At 32.7% G+C, this 21,676-nt stretch overlaps 1 protein-coding gene and 1 pseudogene across 1 annotated transcript; one reads left to right on the plus strand and one right to left on the minus strand.

The window, feature by feature from the left end:
* Positions 1-2,847: 2,847 nt before the first annotated feature.
* Positions 2,848-10,097, plus strand: LOC121256662 (O-fucosyltransferase 10-like). Its single transcript, XM_041157511.1, is given in 11 exon segments — positions 2,848-3,449; positions 4,711-4,789; positions 5,797-5,864; positions 6,099-6,187; positions 6,672-6,869; positions 7,071-7,081; positions 7,084-7,274; positions 7,366-7,533; positions 8,045-8,212; positions 8,929-9,119; positions 9,370-10,097. Coding segments are annotated over 11 exon segments (1,737 nt in total). The 5' UTR covers positions 2,848-3,083; the 3' UTR covers positions 9,578-10,097.
* A 5,786-nt stretch (positions 10,098-15,883) lies between these two features.
* Positions 15,884-17,880, minus strand: LOC121256663 (annotated as a pseudogene).
* Positions 17,881-21,676: the final 3,796 nt, after the last annotated feature.

A 21,676-nucleotide genomic window follows, 5' to 3' on the forward strand; every position in this document is an offset into this window, starting at 1 on the left:
CCCTATTATTATTCTATCGCAAAATCTCAATACTTTAATTTAGAAATAATTAATAGCTTAGTCTTAATGACTATAGTTATAAAAGATGATATTTGTGGGTGCAATATTTCAAAATGTGAAATATGTGAAGTTTATATCAAGAATGTTGTTGTGTCAAAGTCAAATCATGTCAAGTCGAATTCGTGTCGTATATGAGTTAATCTTAATTAGACAAGTCTAATTAAAAGAGTTACATTTTTCAAAATATTCATCATTTATCTTATTATTATCTTCTAATCGTTACGTGATATGATATATTAAATTATTTGAGATTATTTATTTTGTTTTATTTGTGCACCTATCATTTAATGTCACATTAAAAAATATTAAAAGAATAATGATATATAGATTTTTCATGTAACAAAATGAGTTAGACCCCCTTATTTTTAACCAAAATAATAGGTACACGAGATCTGTGTACACAGACCACATTACCTATCATCACTTTTGTGAGGGGGTAAAATACATAAGTCCAACCCACCAGGCCACGGCTAGGAGACAGAATAGGAGAGAGGGAGAAGAGATAATGGGGTGAGGGTGTCATGAGGTAAAATGGAGAGGGTGTCAAAGAAAGTGGGAAAGTGAGATGGGGTAAGACACGCAAAATGGACATCTCTCAACACTACCGAGGCACACGCGGGAAGAGGATCAAGTAAAAAGGAGAGGTCCAGATGACTTCAAACGAGTTCTTTTTCAACTCCTTCAATCTCTCGAAAGGGGGTTTCGCCGAAAGAATCTTTTCTAGTAAATATATTTAAGATCTTCATTGTACAATGAGAAATAAGAGGCTATGAGAGACTGTAATAAGCATATGGTAATGGATTTCTCCTCCTCTAATGCCTGTGAATGCAGGCATTATGTCGAATCAAGTAATCTATGTGTTCATCTCTCTTTACTTTCTCTATATTTATTTTCCTTTCACTATCATGGATATACGTACTAACACTGTATAGTTGCACCGTACCACTATCGGAGGTACCAAACCACACCGATCAAGGCCTGAATCGTCATAGAGGGTTGGGAATAACTCTTGCTCTCATTCCGGCCTATTGTGCAATTTTTCATATATCAACAACTCTAATCCTAATTCACTTCCTTTGGGTTGAATTTATGTTAACTTCATTGACTCGTGTCAACAATCGTCTATTCTAATTTATAAATCAAGTGATCATGAAAAGGTCTACCACATAGGAAAGCAATCCAATTTACTATGAAAATAAAAGTAAATGAGAAATGATATTTGTAGTTAGAGTACTCAAAGATTATGCAAACTTTTTAAAAAGATTAAGTAAATATGAAATACACATAAAAAAAATTATTTTTTTAATAATAGACTACACTCTTTTTTAAAATGATTGCGCGACACTTGTTCATTCTTTGAATATATATAACATTATTCACGTAAATTTAAATGGCTAGGAATTTTAATCAAATATTGAATTGGTATATAAATAATTAAATATATCTCTTTCTATCAATTTAATCTTAAGAGATAAATAGATAATTTTACATAAAATTATAATAGAAATATTGAATTGGATACTTGACTCTACATTTATTCTATTTAATTAAATATTTTATATTTTGACTTTTATAGCCAATAATTAGGGCTGTACAGAACCGACGCTACCGGTCGCAACCGATGCAAACAATCGGCCGTGTCAGGAACCGGTTGAAACTGGTGGAGAACCGGTTGGCGTGCGGTGGCAGTTTGAAGAAATTGATGTTCAACGGTTCGGTCTCGATTTGAAGTTGGACCAGACAGCTAAATCAAAGTGGAATGGCGTCGTTTTAGTTAGTAAGTATCACAATAGATAATAGAAATGACGCCGTTTGACATTAAATCAAATGGCGTCGTTTTATTAAGAACGTAAGAAAAAAAATTAGTCTGAAACGACACTAGAGAACCGTCTTGATCGGTTTCCTCCTCCCTATCAACCGGAGGATAAGTGCCTCTCCTATTTTTACAAACGTAGGTCGGCGTCAATTTTTTTCAAAAACTATACCGGTAATGTCGATTTTCACCCCTTTCAATAATAAACGGAATTTCACAATATTGAGTCTTGATAATCTAATCATATATTTGAGCCGCCGGAAACACGAATGGCGCCAATTCTGACAAGGATAACAGCGTAACGGTGATGTAATTAGCAACCGTGGCTGTTAATAATATCCCTTAACGGAAACAAAAAAAGTAATGCTACATTTCTCTTAGATTGTGCAATTGTTATTTGTTAGGTACTTAATTTTTTATTAAAATTACTTTTGTTAGGTATTTAAGAAATTAATTTTTATATAAATTTTATTTATTTAATTTTTTTATAAAATATATACTACACTTACATACTATGAATTTAAATATTATTTTAAAAAAATAAGATAAGTAAGAACTTCGATCGTATGATATCTACGCTAATTTTCTTTTCTAATAATCTCTTATTTATATTTTATGCCCACAAAAATTAAAGTTGCATTTGAATGCTGAGTTAAATTCAGTTCTTTATAAATAATAGTGAATTGAGTAGTGGAGTAAATTATGTTAGACCATTTAAATTGTATTTAAAATATGTTTAGATGTTAAAATGAGTTTAATACTTTTTGAAAGTTAAAAAAAATTATGAGTCTCACGTATAAAGATATGTTAAATTAAAAAAAATTATAAATTTTATATATAAAAAGTTTTTGAATTGATATGAGTTTAATAAATTAAAAATTAAAAATATTAAATTTAATTTAAAATTAGATTGAATTTAACTGCATCTTAAAAAAAAAAAAAAAAGCACATATAGCGTATACTTAGCCACTGTCACTGTCATCGGCTCCATTCCAAGCCGGCCACTCCCCCCCCCCCCCCCCCCTCTCTCTCTCTCTCTCTCTCTCTCTCTCTGATTGTATCTTTGCAACTTAAGCTGTGTGATTTTGTTCGATGAAAGAGAAAATATCTGCTCTGAGCAGAAGTACTCTCATATAAATCCAAAACTGCTTCCTTTTCCGCGAAAGAGAGCCGACGACACACTGTCCTACATTGTCAGTGGAAGATAGCCATGAAACCCAAGAGTCACGCTCACAACGGCAATGGCTACGCCAGCGACAGGGGAAGTAGCTCGCCCAGTCCGCCTCCTTCGCCGCCCCGTCACTCCGGACTCTCCCACTGCCGCCGCCGAGTGCGGTCCAAGGTCCAGTATGCTCAGTCGCTGAAGGAGAACTTCGGTGGCTCCATTCTGTTGCGCCGGAACCTGAGGTACCTGCTGCTTCTACCGCTGCTTTACGTGCCTGGCCTGCTCATGTGTGTGGGGTCCTTCTCGGCTCTCCTAGTACGGCCTACCCCTCCTGGCTCGGTGTATCGTAGCCATGAGATGTTTAGAAGGCTCTGGCGTGACATTGAAGCCGACAATTCCTCCGCGATTGAGGTTCGCTTTTACAATTAGTTTTCTATTTATTTTGGGTTTATTTCTTTTTGGGTGCCGAGAAAATGCAGGAAAAGAATGATAAAAATATTGAACTTTACCTTTTAGTATACATTTATCTGCTTTTTTCCCCGCCTGTTTTTGCAAGATATACATGCTTGCTGATTGCTACATCTGTGGTTCGGAAAGTAAAGCATATTACTTGCTTCTGATCGTGGAATATATATATACTGCTGTAGAACACTATGTAGTATATACACGTGAACTGGTCGGCTGCGGTCTTTTTTATTTTATTTTTTTCAAAAATAACTGGTTGATTTGTAAAAAGCGGTCATATTATCTGGGTTTAACTTGATCAGAGTAATTATCAGCCGGATTTGGCTGTTCGGCACTTGTCGCTAGCATCAGTTGCTCGTATTTTTGGTTTTCTTTTGATTCCTCTACTCTGATAAATTATAGTCTTTCTTTATGATATCTTGGAAGCCAAATAAGAAGTTATAGTATAACGGAAGATAATACGTAATAAGAAAGCAAAGAAAAATAAAATAAAGTAGTTTTTATTTACTTAATTGATGGCTGGAACTTTTTCTTGATATTCCAACTGGGGAAGTTATTGGAAGTTTCTATGCCATTTTTTATGGTCGCCTTTGTGATTCATAATCATGAAAAGACACTTCCCACCAGGAAGAAGATCCTTCTTTAAAAAGTCTGGACATTTATGTTTGGGTTTTTCTTTATTTTACTCAGCTACGTTTAATCAGGACAGAGTTATCATTTTTAATTTTCTATTGAGGGAAATGATATTTAGCACCATATTTGACAACCATCGGTAAAAATTATTGTTTTATTTATTTTTTAATTCTGAACTTTTGAAATGAAAAGCCAATGAAAATTTCATTTAAGAAAATTAAAAAACATTTGAAAAAAAGGATTTTTTTTAGTGATGGTTGTCGAATGAGATGCCCTAGCATGATCCTTCTTATTCAAGGCATTGCTTTTTGTGGCTTATGACGTCAGCACGTTACAGTGCTATTGAATGTGATTGGTAGTGCAAATCAGTTGACATCTTACACCTTGCTTGTTTGATTGCTATTGCTTTGCATAGCATGCTACCTTTGGACCTATCTTTATTGTTGCTGTTTTTCATTTGACTAGAACTAAACTATAATTTTGCATAGTGATTATTTTGGTTTGCGATCTTTCAATGTACTATTTTTTAATTTGCTGTGATCAGCCAATATGAAAATGTTGTTTCTTCTCACAGCTGTCCTCAGTGTGGAAATTCAAAAGGAAGCTAAAAGAGCAGAGACCTTGTCCAAATTCAACTTCTGGACAACGTTTTGGTATTTATGAAGTTATCATATTTTACTTTTTAAGATGTATTCCATAGTTTACTTATGTAACTCTAGTTTTGCTACTTGTGACATCATACAATAGATAGAAGAATAATGATTGAGTTACTACTCTACTACTACCCATCTACTACTCTTTTTATATTTGATTTTTATTTTTATTTTTTTATTTTACTTAATGATTAAGTAATAGGGTAGTAACCCTAGCACTACCCATAGATAGAACCTTAAATTGTAAGTGTTAACACTTCAATCTCTAAAATTTGTGTTCAGCAAATTGATTTTCTATCCATACACTCTCATTTATTTCAATGTTAGTGATGAGAAACCTCATAAACTTTCTTGAGTGGAAAGACTAAAGAGATCAAGATCTGTTTATATAATGTTTCAAAATAACTCTGGTCATCAAGAGTCATAATGGATATGCTCTTTAACTTATTTTAGAACTCAATACGAATCCATTGGTTATGAGATTAAATTGCATATGTAGAGAAAACAACAAAAAACGCATGTTGGGAAAACTAAAGTAGCAATTTTACATAAAAGATTAGTATTTAAATAAATATATTATCTTTTAGTTAATAAGTTTATTTTTAAATGAACATTAGTAATTTAGTTAAATATATTGTTTTGTATTTAATAAGTTTAACTCAATGACACATATTAGTTATTTTTCATTTAATAATAACACAATTGAGGAATGGATGATGTGGTTTTATAAGACTAGTTTTCATTTAGTGGGGTGGGGGATGGTGTGATATTATAGGAGTAAAGTCCCTTGCTTTGAAAATTATATAATATACAGATATTAACACTCTTACTTTTACTACACATTCTTTTATTTTTTTCTCATGATCAATGGTATTAATTGGTCTATTGACCTGACTACCTACATTCTGCCTTACTGCTTCTAATGCCTGTAGTTTCTCATTCTTTTACCTGTTAATGCATGACTGAAATGGAATTGCAGTAAGCTGATATTTCCCATTGAATTTCAGAGTCTTCTGGCCCTAGTGGTTACTTGATTGTTGAGGCTAATGGTGGTCTTAATCAACAACGCTCTGCGGTATATTATTATTCTCTTGTAGTTCTATTTCTGATTTTCTTGTTTCTGTAGATACTAAAAAGGGCTAACCCAAGAAATATAGAAACTAGAAAGGGCATCAACCAATGAAAAGAAATATTAAATGCGGGCACTAAGGCCTACTAGATATCAATAGTGTGATATATTGGTACTTTTTTTATCTTTCTTTATGCATGTATGAAGTTTGTTCGTAATGTTTATTCTTGTTTTTGATAGATCTGCAATGCAGTGGCGGTCGCTGGACTTTTGAATGCAATACTAGTTATCCCTCAATTTGATTTTCATAGTGTTTGGAGGGATCCGAGGTGAGGAACTGAATTACTTGCCTCATAACTTCTTACTATAGATCTGATTGAGCAGTCTTTCAATGATGTAGCTTGTCATTAACATTTTGGTTCTCTACTAATAGCTGTATTTGATGTAAAGTTGAGAATCGCCTTTGTTAAAGACTAGATGTGTTGCTACTCCTTGGCTATCATAGCTATACATGGGTCTCAGATGCCTCTGGGGTTCTGGCTTAGCTGTAAGGAGATGTAGATAAACTATGAGTAATGTGTTTAGAGCTGAAACTGCAGTTGTATATGGCCCCTATGAAATGCCCCAGAATATATGTCAAAAAATATGCCAGAAATGCACTGTGAACGTAGAGCTATACAGCATAATGAGGGTGCTGGGTATCCTCTTGAGGCCTCTTCTTTGCCCAACACTTGTATAATTTATTTATTTATTTTGAAAATGCACTTTTATGTATATTCACACACCAAATTTCACAATGTATCTGTTGTACAGTGAGTTTGGTGACATATATGATGAAGATCACTTCATAGCGACACTTGAGGGCTACGTGAAAGTGGTGAAAAAGCTACCTGATGCATTGATGGAAACGCATGATTATAACATTACTAATGTACCAACCTTCCGCATCCAAGCTTGGGCTTCTGTGAGCTATTACTTGGGAGAGGTCTATCCTGTCTTGCAGAAGCAAGGGTATGTATCAAACCATTGCATTATTTTCATGATATCCTCTCCCAACCGGAAACTGTGAAAACTCCTTCTCTGAGAGTGAATGGTATCGGCCAGCTGAGCTATAGCAGACCAGTTCTTTAATGAACCTTGTAGATTGATTCCAATCTGACTACCAACTGTTGAAACTTCCGGGTGTTTTTCTTGATTATTTGTTTGATACAGGGTTATCCGAGTGGCCCCTTTGCAAATAGATTGGCAATGAATGTCCCACCTTATATTCAATATCTAAGATGCCTGACTAACTATGAAGCATTGAAGTTCTCTTCTCCCATTTCAATTCTTGCAAATAAAATAGTGAATAGAATGGTTGAGAAGAGCTCAAGAACTGGTGGCAAGTATGTTTCCGTCCACCTCCGCTTTGAGGAGGTACTAATCCTTATTTATCATAATTATTCCGTACTTCTTATTTTGGGTGGTTAGGAAAAATTAATCTATACATAATTGTCTTATGCTCTAGGACATGGTGGCGTTTTCATGCTGTGTGTATGATGGAGGAAAGGCCGAAAAAATTGAAATGGATTCAGTTCGTGAAAAAGGTTGGAGGGGGAAGTTCAAACGAAAAGACCGTATCATTCTACCCGGTCTCAATCGAATTACTGGAAAATGTCCGCTGTCTCCCTTGGAGGTACCTTAAACATAAACTGCTTTTGTTGCTTTTTAGAAGTTTTAGAACTTTCAAAGTTATGCTATTCCTTATGATTTGGTATTTTGAGGCTTGTTTCTTTCTTCTTCTTTTCTCTCACTCTCTCTCGGTAGGCAAGTCCCGTTGCTTATTTTAGCATTAAATGCTAATCAGAACCAGTTCCATTACACCATCATGTATTTTCCTGTGGCTTCAGCCCCACTTCTTTTGAACCTTCATCTTGTCCTTGTACCATAATTAACAATATTTTGTTAAAGTTAGAGCTGCTACAGGAATGTGAGAATACCAAACAGATTTTAGGTTCAGGCTGCAAGAAAGAACATAATGGAAGTTGCCAAGAAAAGAAAGAATGTGATGGATAATGTTTGAGGTTAAAAGGGCCTGGGGGGGAGGGGGCTTTGAACTCTGAAGATATATTTATTTTTCTTTCACATAAATTTCAAAGTCAATTGTGACCTTTTTCTCTTGGATATTGTTTTTCTTGTCAGTGTAGGTTGGGATGATGCTACGTGGTATGGGTTTTAGTAATGACACTTCAATTTATCTGGCATCAGGGAAAATATACCAAGCAGAAAGACATTTAGCTCCTCTGTTAAAGATGTTTCCCCATCTCCACACAAAGGAGTCTCTTGTGACCCCAGATGAGCTCGCTCCTTTCAAGGTGAACTCTTGTACCATCTCTCTTACAATGTATGACGAAGTCTTTCCCAATGAATGGTAGTGGTGAGTGGTGACTTGGCAAACCAAATTAGGAGTATTGATCTTTGGATATTAATAATGTAATGTTTACTAATAATAAAAAAAAAAAAGTAATGTTTTCTTGGAGAAAATTGTGGCATTGCCTACTAAAATTGAAAAAGTTTCTCAAACCCATTCAAAAATCAACATCTGAGATTATAAACTTTTACTGGATGTTTCGTGGCTGATAATTAGATGTATTTTGTTGATTGGGTTCAAACAGGCTACACGCACCCATGAGCTAGTGATTTTGCAGCATTTGGTTGCACTAAATACATACTCTTAACAATAGATTTTTTTTGTTTTTGTGATATTGGTAAAGCCTGATGGTTCAATCAGTGAAATATGACTTTTACTGATATATACCTACAAGATTTGACACGTGATCAGTTTTAAGTTTGCATTTTTGGATGTTGAAGTAACTTGACTGAGTGAGAAGATTAGATAGGTGACAAAAGGGGAAAATATACTTTGCACTCTCCAACTACTGGAGGGTGTAAAGTGCGTGTTTCCTTGAATGATATATAGATAAGGTTTGCTCAAATATTTATCCCGATTCCCAATGGTGTTGTATTCTCCATTTGTTTTGCTGATTGCATAAGCTCTTACAACCTTTCTGTCTGTATGCTCCTTGGGTAGGGATATTCTTCAAGATTGGCCGCTTTGGACTACATGGTATGCTTGTTTAGTGAGGTTTTTGTGACAACTCAGGGTGGAAACTTTCCACATTTTCTGATGGGTCACCGGAGGTTTCTCTATGATGGACATGCTAAGACCATAATGCCTGATAAACGAAAGCTTGTTGTTTTACTGCAGGACATGGGTCTCGGGTAATCTCCATCCTTAGTTTGCAGATTTCTTTTTACTCCATTAATGTATCTGACCACATTTTAGAAACATCTTAATATAATATTGCTTTATAGTATTTGTCAAATTAATGCTCCAATCAGTCTTTCTGCAGGAGCCTTTGTCTCATGTCAATAGTTCCGACTTCTGAGTGTATATAATGGCAAAACAATTTGAATGCTTTTGGAACTTCACATTTGGTTTACATGTAAACTGTCTGTAATGGTTTTGCAGTTGGAAAGCTTTCAAGTATCAGATGAAAGAAATGCTCGATGAAAGTGACCGCAAGGGTATCCTGGTACCTAGAGTGAGAAAGTTCAACAGAAAAACTTCCGTCTACACATACCCTTTACCTGAATGCAGATGTCTCCAGAAATCCCACAACACTAAAAGAAATTCAAATTCTACATTCTTTAATTACCACCTGAAATCCATCAGATAGAAAACTGAATTTGATACTTTCACAGCTTTTCTACCTCGTGCAGCTTCCAAACAGATGCTTTTCCCATATAATTGGCATTGGGCATGGTTCTTTTCTTCTGTTTTTCTATACGCCCATCTTTGTGGTTCAGGCGAGATGCAGACTTTCCAATTCCTCACTTCATGTTACTCTTTTGCCTTCTACATGGACATACTGGATCTCTCATCTAGCATGGGTTATGCATGGAGCCGAAAGAAAAAATTGACTTTGTCAAGATAGAACATGATTCGACTTCGATGTCTATGAGGAAACATCAGAACTCAAGCATTGAGGAAGAAATATCAGGATCATTTTGCAGTTTGATACAGTTTCTCTATGATTGTTAACCGAGGGGGTATAGCCGAATAGGCATGAAGTGTCAATAATATTTCGTTGGTCCTTGGCATTAAAGGTTTGCCAATCATTTTTGTCATCTTACTCACAGTTTTGATGTAATGAGAGGAAATCTACAAGAGTTTGAGAAAATTTATTATTGAAAATACATACTTCTGTGGAATGGGATGCAAGGTAAACAAGGCATTAAGGGTTGTAATGTTGTGGAACGGGATCATTGCATTCCCAAAGGTGAAGAAGCCCTTGCTATTGGAAATGAGAATGACAATTCCATTTCCACCTTTTTACCCCCATCTCTCTTTTTTTTTTTTTATTTAATTTTCTCCTAAAGATAATTTGAGCTTGAAAGGGGAAGGGATGAGATGGGTAATGCTAAATACAGTCTTAAAATATATAATTTTTGCGCACTCTCTTTGAAAAAAGTAGAGTCTACTGTTAAAAAATAAAATTTTTCCTATGGATATCAGATTTACTCACTTTTAAAGGAATGCAAGAGACTTGCATACTTAGTACTGTGCAAATCATTTCTCTTTCTATAAATAGATGGAAAATATGGAGAGTTGTTTGGATAAACTTTTTAGATATATTTTATATTGGAATTTATGAAAGTGAATAGATGGATTTAAAAAGGTTTTTTAATATAGTTTTTGTTCTTATGGTTTGTGAGAAATTTGTTGGATTTTTTTGTGCTTCTTATTTCGTATAGAAATCTAGGCAAATGGTCAGGTGAAACGTTTTTTTCAGAAAAAAAAAAAATAAGATGTTTGATATTGAAGTCGAACTTAAAAAAAAAAAATGAAAAATCTTAAAAATATATTTTAGACAAACTTGGGTTATAATATTTTAGTTAATTTAAGAAAAAGAGATTGAATTCGGTGTCAGCCAATTCTTACCCTTATCATACCAAGTACCAATAATAGCCCATGGGTCATCCAATTTTATATTATGTATCTTTGTTATTAGAGAATTATTATTATGCTGCCTCAATTATACAACTCACTTTACGTGGCACCACCATTTGGTACCATATAGTTTATTAAAAAAATTAAAAAATATGTATATTCAAAATAAAATAGCGTTCGAAAATACAAAAATAATAAAATTGAAACCTTAAATTCTCTCTACACTTTTATATTCGTTTTTTTTTAATAAATCAAGTGTCACATCAATAGGGCAGAGTTAGAGAACATAATAGAACAAAATGAGCAATATAACTAGAACAGTATAGTAGCATTTCTCTTGTTATTATAATCGAAAATAATACTATTGAGAACCCAATCTAATTCCTATTTTGTCCCAAAACAAGAAAAATGTCCTCGAGGAAAAGAATAAAGCATTAGTAGTGAATTAGGCATAGTTCAAATTTAGCTAAAATTTAGCTAGTTTGCTTAAAATACATCTATATCAAGCTAGCTAAATCTATAGTAATTTTGTCCATCATGTTCTTGGCTGGCTAAATCTAGCCGGTCCAAATTGTTAGCTAAATTATTTTTTAGTCATAAAATAATCTATTTTATGTGACAACCAGTGCTGCTTTTAGAACCAGCACATGACCATTGCATGCTCCTTTGAATTTTTCATCCATTAACTACTCTATTGACAACTTTTGTTTTTGTAATCTTTGAAACTTCAGGATCAATCATTATATATAGTATTGACAGTTAAATGGTTTGTGTATTGCTCTAGAGCGGTGCTACTCTGCCGCCTGAGTAGCATTGCTCGGTGTTACCGTTAGTTGTAAAATTAATTTTTTTTTAATTTTCTATTCACATTTTTTAATATATTTAAATATTTTAAAAAAAATCAATACATTTAAAATCACTTTCTTCATCATTCGATAAAAAAAAAAAAATACTGAGCAATCAAACCGAGCGATATAGTTTGAGCAACATAGTAGAGTTTTCCATTGCTCTAATGGTTGCTTATGTGTACTTGAATAGCAAGTTTTATTGAAAAGTCTCTAGTTAGGTAGTGATGGAGACTACATAAACAAATATGTTTCCCTCCTTGAATGTTTGAACTTTGTCCTGGGCTTCCTTTTCCAAATTTTTTCTTCCGAAAATTGTATTCATGGTTTTTGGTATGCATCCTATGACCGGCGGAAAAATATGATTATTAAAAAAATATATATGTTAAAAGAATATGACTATTATAAAAAAAATTATTAAAAAATTATATCTGTTGGAATAATATGAATGCTAAAAAAATAATAAGTATTGTTTAATAACAAATAAATATTTCAATTACTATTAGAATTAAAATAAATGAAAATGTCAAAATCAATATTTTAATATAATAGTGATAGATTTAGAGAGTTTATTATTTGGTATTATTGAAAAGTGACTAGCTAAATTTAAAAAAAATAAATAAATTTTCTAGTCAAAATTTGACTAAAGAATGGCTAGGCCACTACTAGTGCTCTAAGAGCATTCTCAATGGCCTGTATATAATACAAAAAATGTAAATTATTTAAAGAATTATTCATAAAATGAGTTCCATCCGATTATATAAAAGAACAAAATATAAATTGTTACAGTAACCCGCTACATGTAGCGGTACTGTTCATCCTTCAAACAATTTTTTTATTATTTATATTTCATTTACTCTCTCATTTCCTTTTATTTTTACATTTCAAAACAAATTATTTTTATTGTTCATCATTTAAAACACCTCTATTTTATTTTTTTCTAAAAAATATCTTGGGAATATTATTTATCTAATTTTTTCATATTTTGATTTTATTTTTAATTGGATGATATATTTTTATTTTATGTGTATAGGATTGAATTATATTACATTATATATAATAATATATTGTAAATATAATAAAAAAATATATGGATATTACAAATTTAGTAGAAGAAAGAAAATGTTTAAAAAGAAAAAAAATATTATTTAAATTATATGAAAAAAAAATAAAGTATGATATATAGTAAAAATTAATATATAAAATAAAAAAATAAAATTTAGTGATATATTTTAAAAAATAAGATAAATAAATATTGTGAATCCTCTAAGCTGTTCCAGCAATCAGACCCCAGTCCAGCTAATTGAGCCCGACCCGACACAATTGATCAGAAAACAACAGTAAACATGGTGGGTCCCAGAAGCTTGGAATTGCTGGACCCCACCTCATACTGTCACCGTTGATTGCACTGTGGCATTTGGCTGTCTTCAGTGAAAAAATCTCTCTCTCTCTCTCTCTCTCTCTCTCTCCAGTCTTACCTCTCTCAGGATTCAGTAGTCAGTACGACCTTCTTTCTTTTCAAGCATGGCATGGTGTATTCATTCCTTAACAACTGGAAAACCTAAAAAGCATTGTGCAAATACTGAAAAAGCTTCAAAGAACTTGCATGCAAGAAGTCCTTTCCATCCAATTATCTTCCACCAAACTTGAGTCAAAGCCCCGAAAGCTCATCATCAAACAATGGATAATGACAGTTCCTTTTCTATACTACTATTAAAATGCATAATCTATAAGAATGCTCTTGGTTTTTTCATTTAAAAATAATAAAAATATTTTAATCACAAAAAAATTATATAAAATTAAATTTATAAATTGACGCAATTTGATGTAATGATATGTTAGATTATAAAATTATTTTTATTATAAAATAGATCTAACGTATCTTATAAAATTATATCAATTTATCAAAGTGCAAGATGTCTCTTAATATACTGCTAACATTTTCATATATTCTTTTAAGTCTGTGAACAACTTGAAGTGCATTACCTTCTACAATGATATTCTTGAACCCCATATCCTTGCAAAACATAATAGCTTGAAGTGCTGCAAATGACACTTGAAGTGTTGCAATGGTTCAACTTCAAACTCACTACATTGAGACTGCGTGATTTGTTTTTAGCTTAATACATAGACTTGTAATTAAGGCAGCTTTTGGGTGATGAGGTGATCTCAAATAATTTGAGTTAATTTATAAATAGTAATATTTTATGAGTCCTATTGATATGTGTTTGATTGTAAGAATTAGGTTCATATATGTTTAACTTTTATAGGAAGTTGAAAAAGTAGTAGATCTCATCAATGATTGGTTTGAGATGGATTGATATGAGCCTGGCACTTAAACATAACTTTGCGGGATTCTTTTAAACATGTGCGTTGGTATTTTTTCTATAAGAAGTGCTATATACACAAATAAATTATATGAAAATAAATTCATAAACTAATATAATTTCATGTGATCTAATAAATTTACTTTATGATGAAAGTAATTTTATAATTTGACGTACCACATCAAACCCATTCATTTATAGATTTACTTTTATATAATCTATTTATAATTAAAGTATCTCGATCTCTTCCTTAAATATCTACATCGTTGCTTAGACAAATAAAATGTACAATATACTTCAAACTCTTATTTTATTTTTATTATTCCATGCTTATAGTACTATCCACAAAATTCTTATTTCTTTATATAAAAAATTCAATAGTTAACGAATAATGTCTCAAACTATCACAATTATAATTGCAGTGATCATCACCATTTTCATTATTATTATTCTCAAGTAATATCATTGTCTTTATATTACAACCGTTATCATTTATTGAGCAATGCTAGATACAGTTTTAAGACCTATTATTAAAAAATATTTTTTTCATATAGATTTCAAATTTAATCACTTTTTTCAAATCAAGTACGTGATATTTGTACATTTTAAAACTGCAAATATCATTTATCTTATTTTTATCATCACCGATTCACCATAACAATTGTCTTCATATCATACTACTTTTCTTCTTATTCTCATGATCATTATAACCATCGTTGTCACTATTAATTAATATCCTAATTTCCTAGTTTTTAAGACCAATTAATAAGAACTTAAATTAACATAATTTTGATCCCATTAATGTATGGAAAAAGACTACTTTGCCTTTCAAGTTGTACCTCTCAATTTGACAAGCTTGACAAATTTTTTTTTTTTTACTTGGTAATTAAAGAAATGATTTTAAGTATATTGATGTATTTTTTATTTTTTTAAAAAATATTTAAACATATTTAAAAATTTTGAAAAAGAAAAAAAAAAGTAATAAGTGGTCAACTTGAGCTGCTCTTAATGTATTTCAAAAAAAAAAAAAAAAAATCCGGCTGCTTAATCCTCGGCCATTGGAATGAGATGGGAAAAGATGCCATAATTGTGAGAATCAAGAAGAAGATACTAAGATCACTTGGATAATGGGTGAATCTTGGTGCTCCATGCGACATTGTACATTATTCTTAAATTTTTTTTCCCCTCTAGAAAAAGTGCTTACCAAGCCCATACTGATTTACTTCACTTTACACCAAAGACCAAGGAAATCGAAATCATGACACAATGAGTACAAAACAAGAGTCAAATGATTGTGGAACTTCGATTAAACTAATTGGTGCGTTCCCCCAATCTAGAAGCCACTCCCAACTCGGTTCGAGCTAGGAAACAATACCACTACTGAACAATTTTCATCGGTTTAAATTTGTAAGACAAATAATGATTTCATATAAAATCAAAGTAAAGATTACAAGTTCGAATTCTGACTATGCACCCTATCTGATTTAGTTAACTATTTCACAAGTTGAGCTTACTCATTGATGGAGAGTCTAGAGAATGTCAAATATATATTGGAAGCAGTGTATGATTTCGGAACTTTGAAGCCTTAAATTGCCTCTTAATTCTTAAATCAAGCAAACCAACCCTCCTCTGAATGTAAAATTCAGCACCAAATGTGTAATAATGCTCTGTATTGGCATGGGGCTCTCCTCTTGAGTTTGTCCCAAAGCAACTTCCCCAAGTACAATCTACCAATTTATAGGATATCGCCCTTCAATATTTTCAAGTCCCTTACTGTTCTTAAGTTCTTGAATAATATTTGTCTCGTCTCTTACCCTACATTCACAGCTCAGACTTCCAACTCCAACAGCAAGCCACAGATAAAACAAGACCAAAAGATTTCCCAGATATTAATAAAGCAAGAAAATTTACTCTAACCAACAAACAGTGTTGGATCAGATTACATTAGAAGCCACTGTAGATGACAACAAAACAAGGCAAAATGGCCTTAGGATTGAACACATACAACTCGTCCAAATTAGAGTAGAGCCCCATAGCCCCGGCAACAGAGTCATACTCCTCCACACTCCCCTCCATGTTCTTCTTCACCCTGCCTGCAATCACCCGGCAAACCAGCATGGCCTTTTTGTCGTTGCTATCCTCAACTGACACTCCAGCTTTGTCATGCGCCTTCCCACTTGTCGCAGTTGTCAAAATTCCCCGCTCAGCAGCTCCTCCGGCCGGTTCTCCGTCAACCTTGAAGCCATTCTTTATAATACTGCAGACATTGCATCGTGGGGTTGAATTGCAGAGATTGGAGAAACCGTTCAGCCCCAGTGAGCAGACGAAGGTGGTGCAGTGGAACCTAAGGAGCTCGTTGCCGTCTGCTATGCAACGCGGGTGTTTCTTGGGGAGCTTGGTGGCTTTGGCTTTAATGGAGTCTCTGTACTCCTCGAATCTCGAGATGGTTTTCTGGGTGTTGTGGACTTTCAGGATGCGGTCAATTTTGCAGATGGGAATTTGTTTGTTCAGCCAGCTTGACTGGAATATGATTTCCACTATGTTTTTGCTTGTGTCTTCTGGACCCAGTTCAGATACTGGATTTTGAAACCCAGAGAAGGAGATTGAGAACTTATAATGTACATTTATTTGAGGACGGGAGAATAAAATGATGCAAATATGTTATTGGTGCATGCAGAAAACTAGAAAAGTAACCAAATTGACAGAGAAAAATATGGTTGGATTGAAATGTTGGATAGGACTTGAAAATTTAATGACTTCCGTTACCTTTCTGAGAAAAATAATAAAGCCAAGAATGAACAAATGGATTTTTCACTATAATTGAATTCCCAGTCAAATTAATTCAGATTCTGAGAGCATTCTATTAGCTCAGAAGTAGTGAATATTGGATTAGGAAATTAAGTAAAATCAGATTGAGGGAGCGAATAGGGATTGAAGTTTCATGGACTCAATTGACAGTAAACTCAGTATTAGAGGAACCAAAATGTATTTGAACCTGAAAATTAAGAAGTGCATGCTCCTCTTGACATGGAACTAGAGAGGATGAATGAAGTGTGAAATACCTGCGTGCCTAACAGCCTGATGAAGCTCCAAATTTTCCGCTTTCATGAAGATCTCACCACATTCAGGGCAAGAACAGATGCTACCCCTGAGAGAAGGGTCTCTGGTGAAACCAAGTACAGGATCTACCACCATTCTACACTCATAGCAGCCAGAGAATCTACCGAAAGGCATTCCTCTGAAAGACCCAACGATGGATGAATTGGAAGATGCAGAGAACGAAGTAGTAGTAGAGGAAACAACCCCATTGCGTTCACGCAGAGGAGCTTTCAAGGATCTTGTGGAAGCATCATTTCTATTCGAACCCGTTGAGGCCCTTTTCTTGTGGACTTCCGGGGATCCTGATTCAGGTCTGTGCATGACCTTTGTGTTGCTACCGAGTAAACCAGAGCACTTCACTTTCTTGCATTTCTTGGCAGTACTTTTCTCCAGGGCTTGCTCTTGTTGTTGCAGTCGATGCCCATTCTGTTGTTGCCGCTTTTGTTGCTGCTGCTGCTTTTGTTGTTGCAATGGTTGATGCTGTTGTAGTGTTTGGAGATCTCTACAGGTCAAAATGCCTCTAATAACTGACCATGAGGGTGGTTTCTCAGATTTTAGAGGCTGGTGGTTTTGGTGGATAATCTTGGTAGGTTTTGTTTGGTTTTGGGTTTAGCCATTGAAATGAGAGGTCTGAAAGAATGGTCTTTCCGAGCTTAACAAATGGAGAGCTTTTGGGTTTTGTTACATTCTCTCAGAAATATCATATAAGATGATTTATAGACAAAATGAAACTGAAGGGAGGGAGTGTGGAACTGCAGAGGAGAGCCACCTTTGTTGGAAAGTTAATATGGATTTGGGACTACTGGTGGGGCTCTTGATATGTACAACAGCTTTTGATTTATATATTGTTTGCTTGCTCTGAGTAAGACATTGCGAATTAGTGGGTGGTACCACAGAAGAAGAATGAGATGTGGTTCCCACACATTAACATGACAAATTGACCATCTTTATGGCACATTAACTGCATCTGTATACATTGGATGGTTCATGGTTGTGATGTTTTAAAGGTCTTAAATTTTTGGAAATGTTTTGCTTTAGTCACAAAGTAATTTTATAGAAGTATATTTATAACTAAATATGGTTTGATATGGTACGTTAGATAATAAATTTACTTTTATTGTAAAGCAGATCTAACGTATCACATGAAATTACGTCAGTTTGTAAATTTACTTTTATAAAATTTCTTTGTAACAATAACACTTCTATAAAACAAAATGCCTTGAACATTGATTATCATACGTTGAAACGGGGCATTTATCACTCATTCAAACTCTTTCTTCAGTGATGAAACCAAACTCTTGTCTAATATAAGTGAATGGTATTTTATCGAAGAGTCATGTTACGTATCATATCCATATTTCACCCATCTTATTGTGTTAATGTGGTATTATCCATATGTTATTATTATTATTATTATTATTTTGAAAAAAAAAATGATTCAAAGATGAATGACAATATCACATCAATATAATCCAAAGAAAGTTAGATTATGGTATAATATATAGTTTTTTTCGTCATCAAAATTTAAAGTGTCTGAAGACTTCTCCTAGAGTTGAATAATTTATCGAATAGGAAACCAAAGGTACTACGATTAGACATTTTTTTTCCCTCTTTCCTTTGTCTGAGAAACTTATAAAATATAAATATGAATTAACAAAATTGGGATCCTTTTTCTTAGGGTTAGGGACATTACTCTCGAACTCCAACAGCAATTAATTGAGGGGTTGGTTACTAATTGCCACAAAAACATGGACTGCCCTGTTACCCAAGTTGGCCTCTTTGGTCTTAGTGTAGAGTACAGACATACTCTTAACATTGACTCGGTTTAAATATTAAGAGTATTTCAGATGATTTATAAATATTAATAAAAGAGTAATGTTACATATAATCGTAGAGTGCGTAAGTACTGTGCAGTTATTTTGAAAAAGAATGAAGGTCTATTATTAAAAAAATTTTATTTTTTTCATATGAGTCATGTATTTATTTATTTTTTTCAAAGTGATTGCACGGTGCTTGCACATTCACGACTACAACTATCATTTTTCATAATAAAATAATTTGTAAATAATAGTAAAATAATAATAAATAATTTTTTAATTATAATCAATAGTTTGTAAATAGTAATAAAATAGTCTAAAAATATCTAAAAATAATTATGTTTCCAAACATGACCAGAAGAATTCACTAATGGCACCGGGTGGGTTACTAATTGCCGCAAAAGCATGGACTGCCTGTTTCCCAAGTTGGTCTCTTTGGGCTTAGTGCAGAGCAAAGACATTAAGGAATTCACTAATTGCACCATAATGGTGCCTCTCTTATGGGTAAAAGCTGCTGTTTTGATTCCTTTTGCCTCAAAATCATGCCTTCCCCATATGCTATGGAATATTATAAAGCTGTGTACTTTAATTTAATTTGCAGAAAAAAGAAAATCACACTAACCCACTAAACTTAGCATAGTAATTCACTGTGGTAATGTTGCATTTTCAACCGTTAAACTAAAGCTAATTTACAAACACGATTCTTAGTTACCGTTGTGGAGTGGTCTTTGTGTGGAATTTGAGATCAGACTGACAGATAAACCATTCAAATGCCAAAAAAAAAAAAAAAAAAAAAAACATAAGCTTTCTACTTTAGAATATGGTATGGAAGCTCTTTATTTGTGTAATGTTTGATTTGCATCTTTTCATTGGCAAAATGAAAATCCAGACTTTTTAAAAAGATGATTGTCTCCCATTTTTTTTTTTGTGAAAAAACAATGGCTTTAATGGGAAAGTTAGACAAGAATGTATCGGTTACTAACAAGATGATTTAAACAAAAGAAGTATATAAAAATCAGTAAACAGTACTTTGATCTGTTTGGATTTCAAAAAGTATATAATGTTTTTGTTCAAATGAAAGTGATAAGAAGATGATTACTTACTTTGAGTACTCGTTTGGATTCAAAGATGAGGTGAATAAAATATTATTAAAATATTATTTTTAATATTATTATTATTTTAAAATTTGAAAAAATTAAATTTTTTCTTATATTTTGTGTGAAAGTTTAAAAAAATTGTAATGATGTGATGAGATGAAATGAGTTAAGGTGAGTCTCGAATCCAAATAGTGGAATCATGAGAAACCATGACTTAAGATGGTGTTGTTAAAAGAAATAATATTTGCAAGCATGTCTATTGACACACTAAATTCGATATTTATATGAAAGCTTATAATATCAGTAAGCATAAATAAAATATTCATATATCAATTTTTAAAAACTATAATGAATCTCATCTAGCAGAGATTTAAGCTATAAAGTTTAAGGGTGTGTTTGGTTACCAAACTCATCTCAACTCATCATTACAACTTTTTCAAATTCCAATATAAAATATAATAAACAATTCAACTTTTTCAAATTTCAAAATAATAATAATATTAAAAAATAATATTCTAACAATATTTTATCATCACAACTCAACTCAACTCAACTCACTTCAACATCTACACACACCCTAAATGAAAGTGATACTCTTTGAAGGAAAATTATTTAGTCCACACAAGAATTTTATATAAGCGATTTTACACATTAATGTATTGATCATTTTTATTTTGAATATTATCATGAGTACTGATACATCTATAAAATGAATTACATAAAAATAATCTCATAAATTGAGATGATTTTATCTAATCTATTAGATCTATTTTATAATAAAAATAATTTTATAATCTGACGAACAATATCAAGTTATGTTAATTGAAGATTTCCTAAATGATAAAAGATGACATTGACATCAGGCATTATATATGTATCTATTAGATGGTGTTTCAGCCCATATACTTGGCCTATTGGGAAAGCGGAATGGGCTATAGATCTTATGTCTATCTATTAGATGGTGTATCAGCCCATATTCTTGGCCTATTGCGATAGACTATTTACCTGGTGGATAGATGGAAGTATTGCTGATCTGAAGTTGGGTTGCTCATATTTGGGCTGGAAACAAGTTTTGGATTACGAATTAGGCCCGGTTTATATTCATAACCCATCTCAATTCATCTCAACTCATTTCATTACTATTCACTACTATTCAGTAACTTTGACTCATAAATTTTATTACTATTCACAACTCATCTCACTACTATTTACAATCAATTTCAACTTATCTCAACTCATCTTCGAATCCAAACGACACCAAATGTGACTCTTACGTGGATTCAGGATTTACGTAGTCTATATAAAAGGTTTTAATAATAAAAATTAAAAGATTACTTAAAAGCGTGATATATATAGAAGTTTTAAGTTTAAATGTAAAATAAAAAATACAAATATTTAATATGTCAATTGATCTCAATATTTTTTAAATAAATAAAAATAATTAATTATCTCATTTCTTAGAGTACTGCATTGGTTAGTCAAAATTTGGCTAGGTAGTTTAAAAGTGGACTGCATTGGATTATGCAAACATTTAAATCTACACTTTTGAACTACAATAATTCTATATCTTTTTCTAAATTAACTAGTCACTGTTCATCTCTAAAATCTTATTTTACTCTACAATTATTCCCAACAAACAT

Source organism: Juglans microcarpa x Juglans regia, chromosome 3D (assembly GCF_004785595.1).
Source record: "Juglans microcarpa x Juglans regia isolate MS1-56 chromosome 3D, Jm3101_v1.0, whole genome shotgun sequence".
Classification (NCBI taxonomy): domain Eukaryota; kingdom Viridiplantae; phylum Streptophyta; class Magnoliopsida; order Fagales; family Juglandaceae; genus Juglans; species Juglans microcarpa x Juglans regia.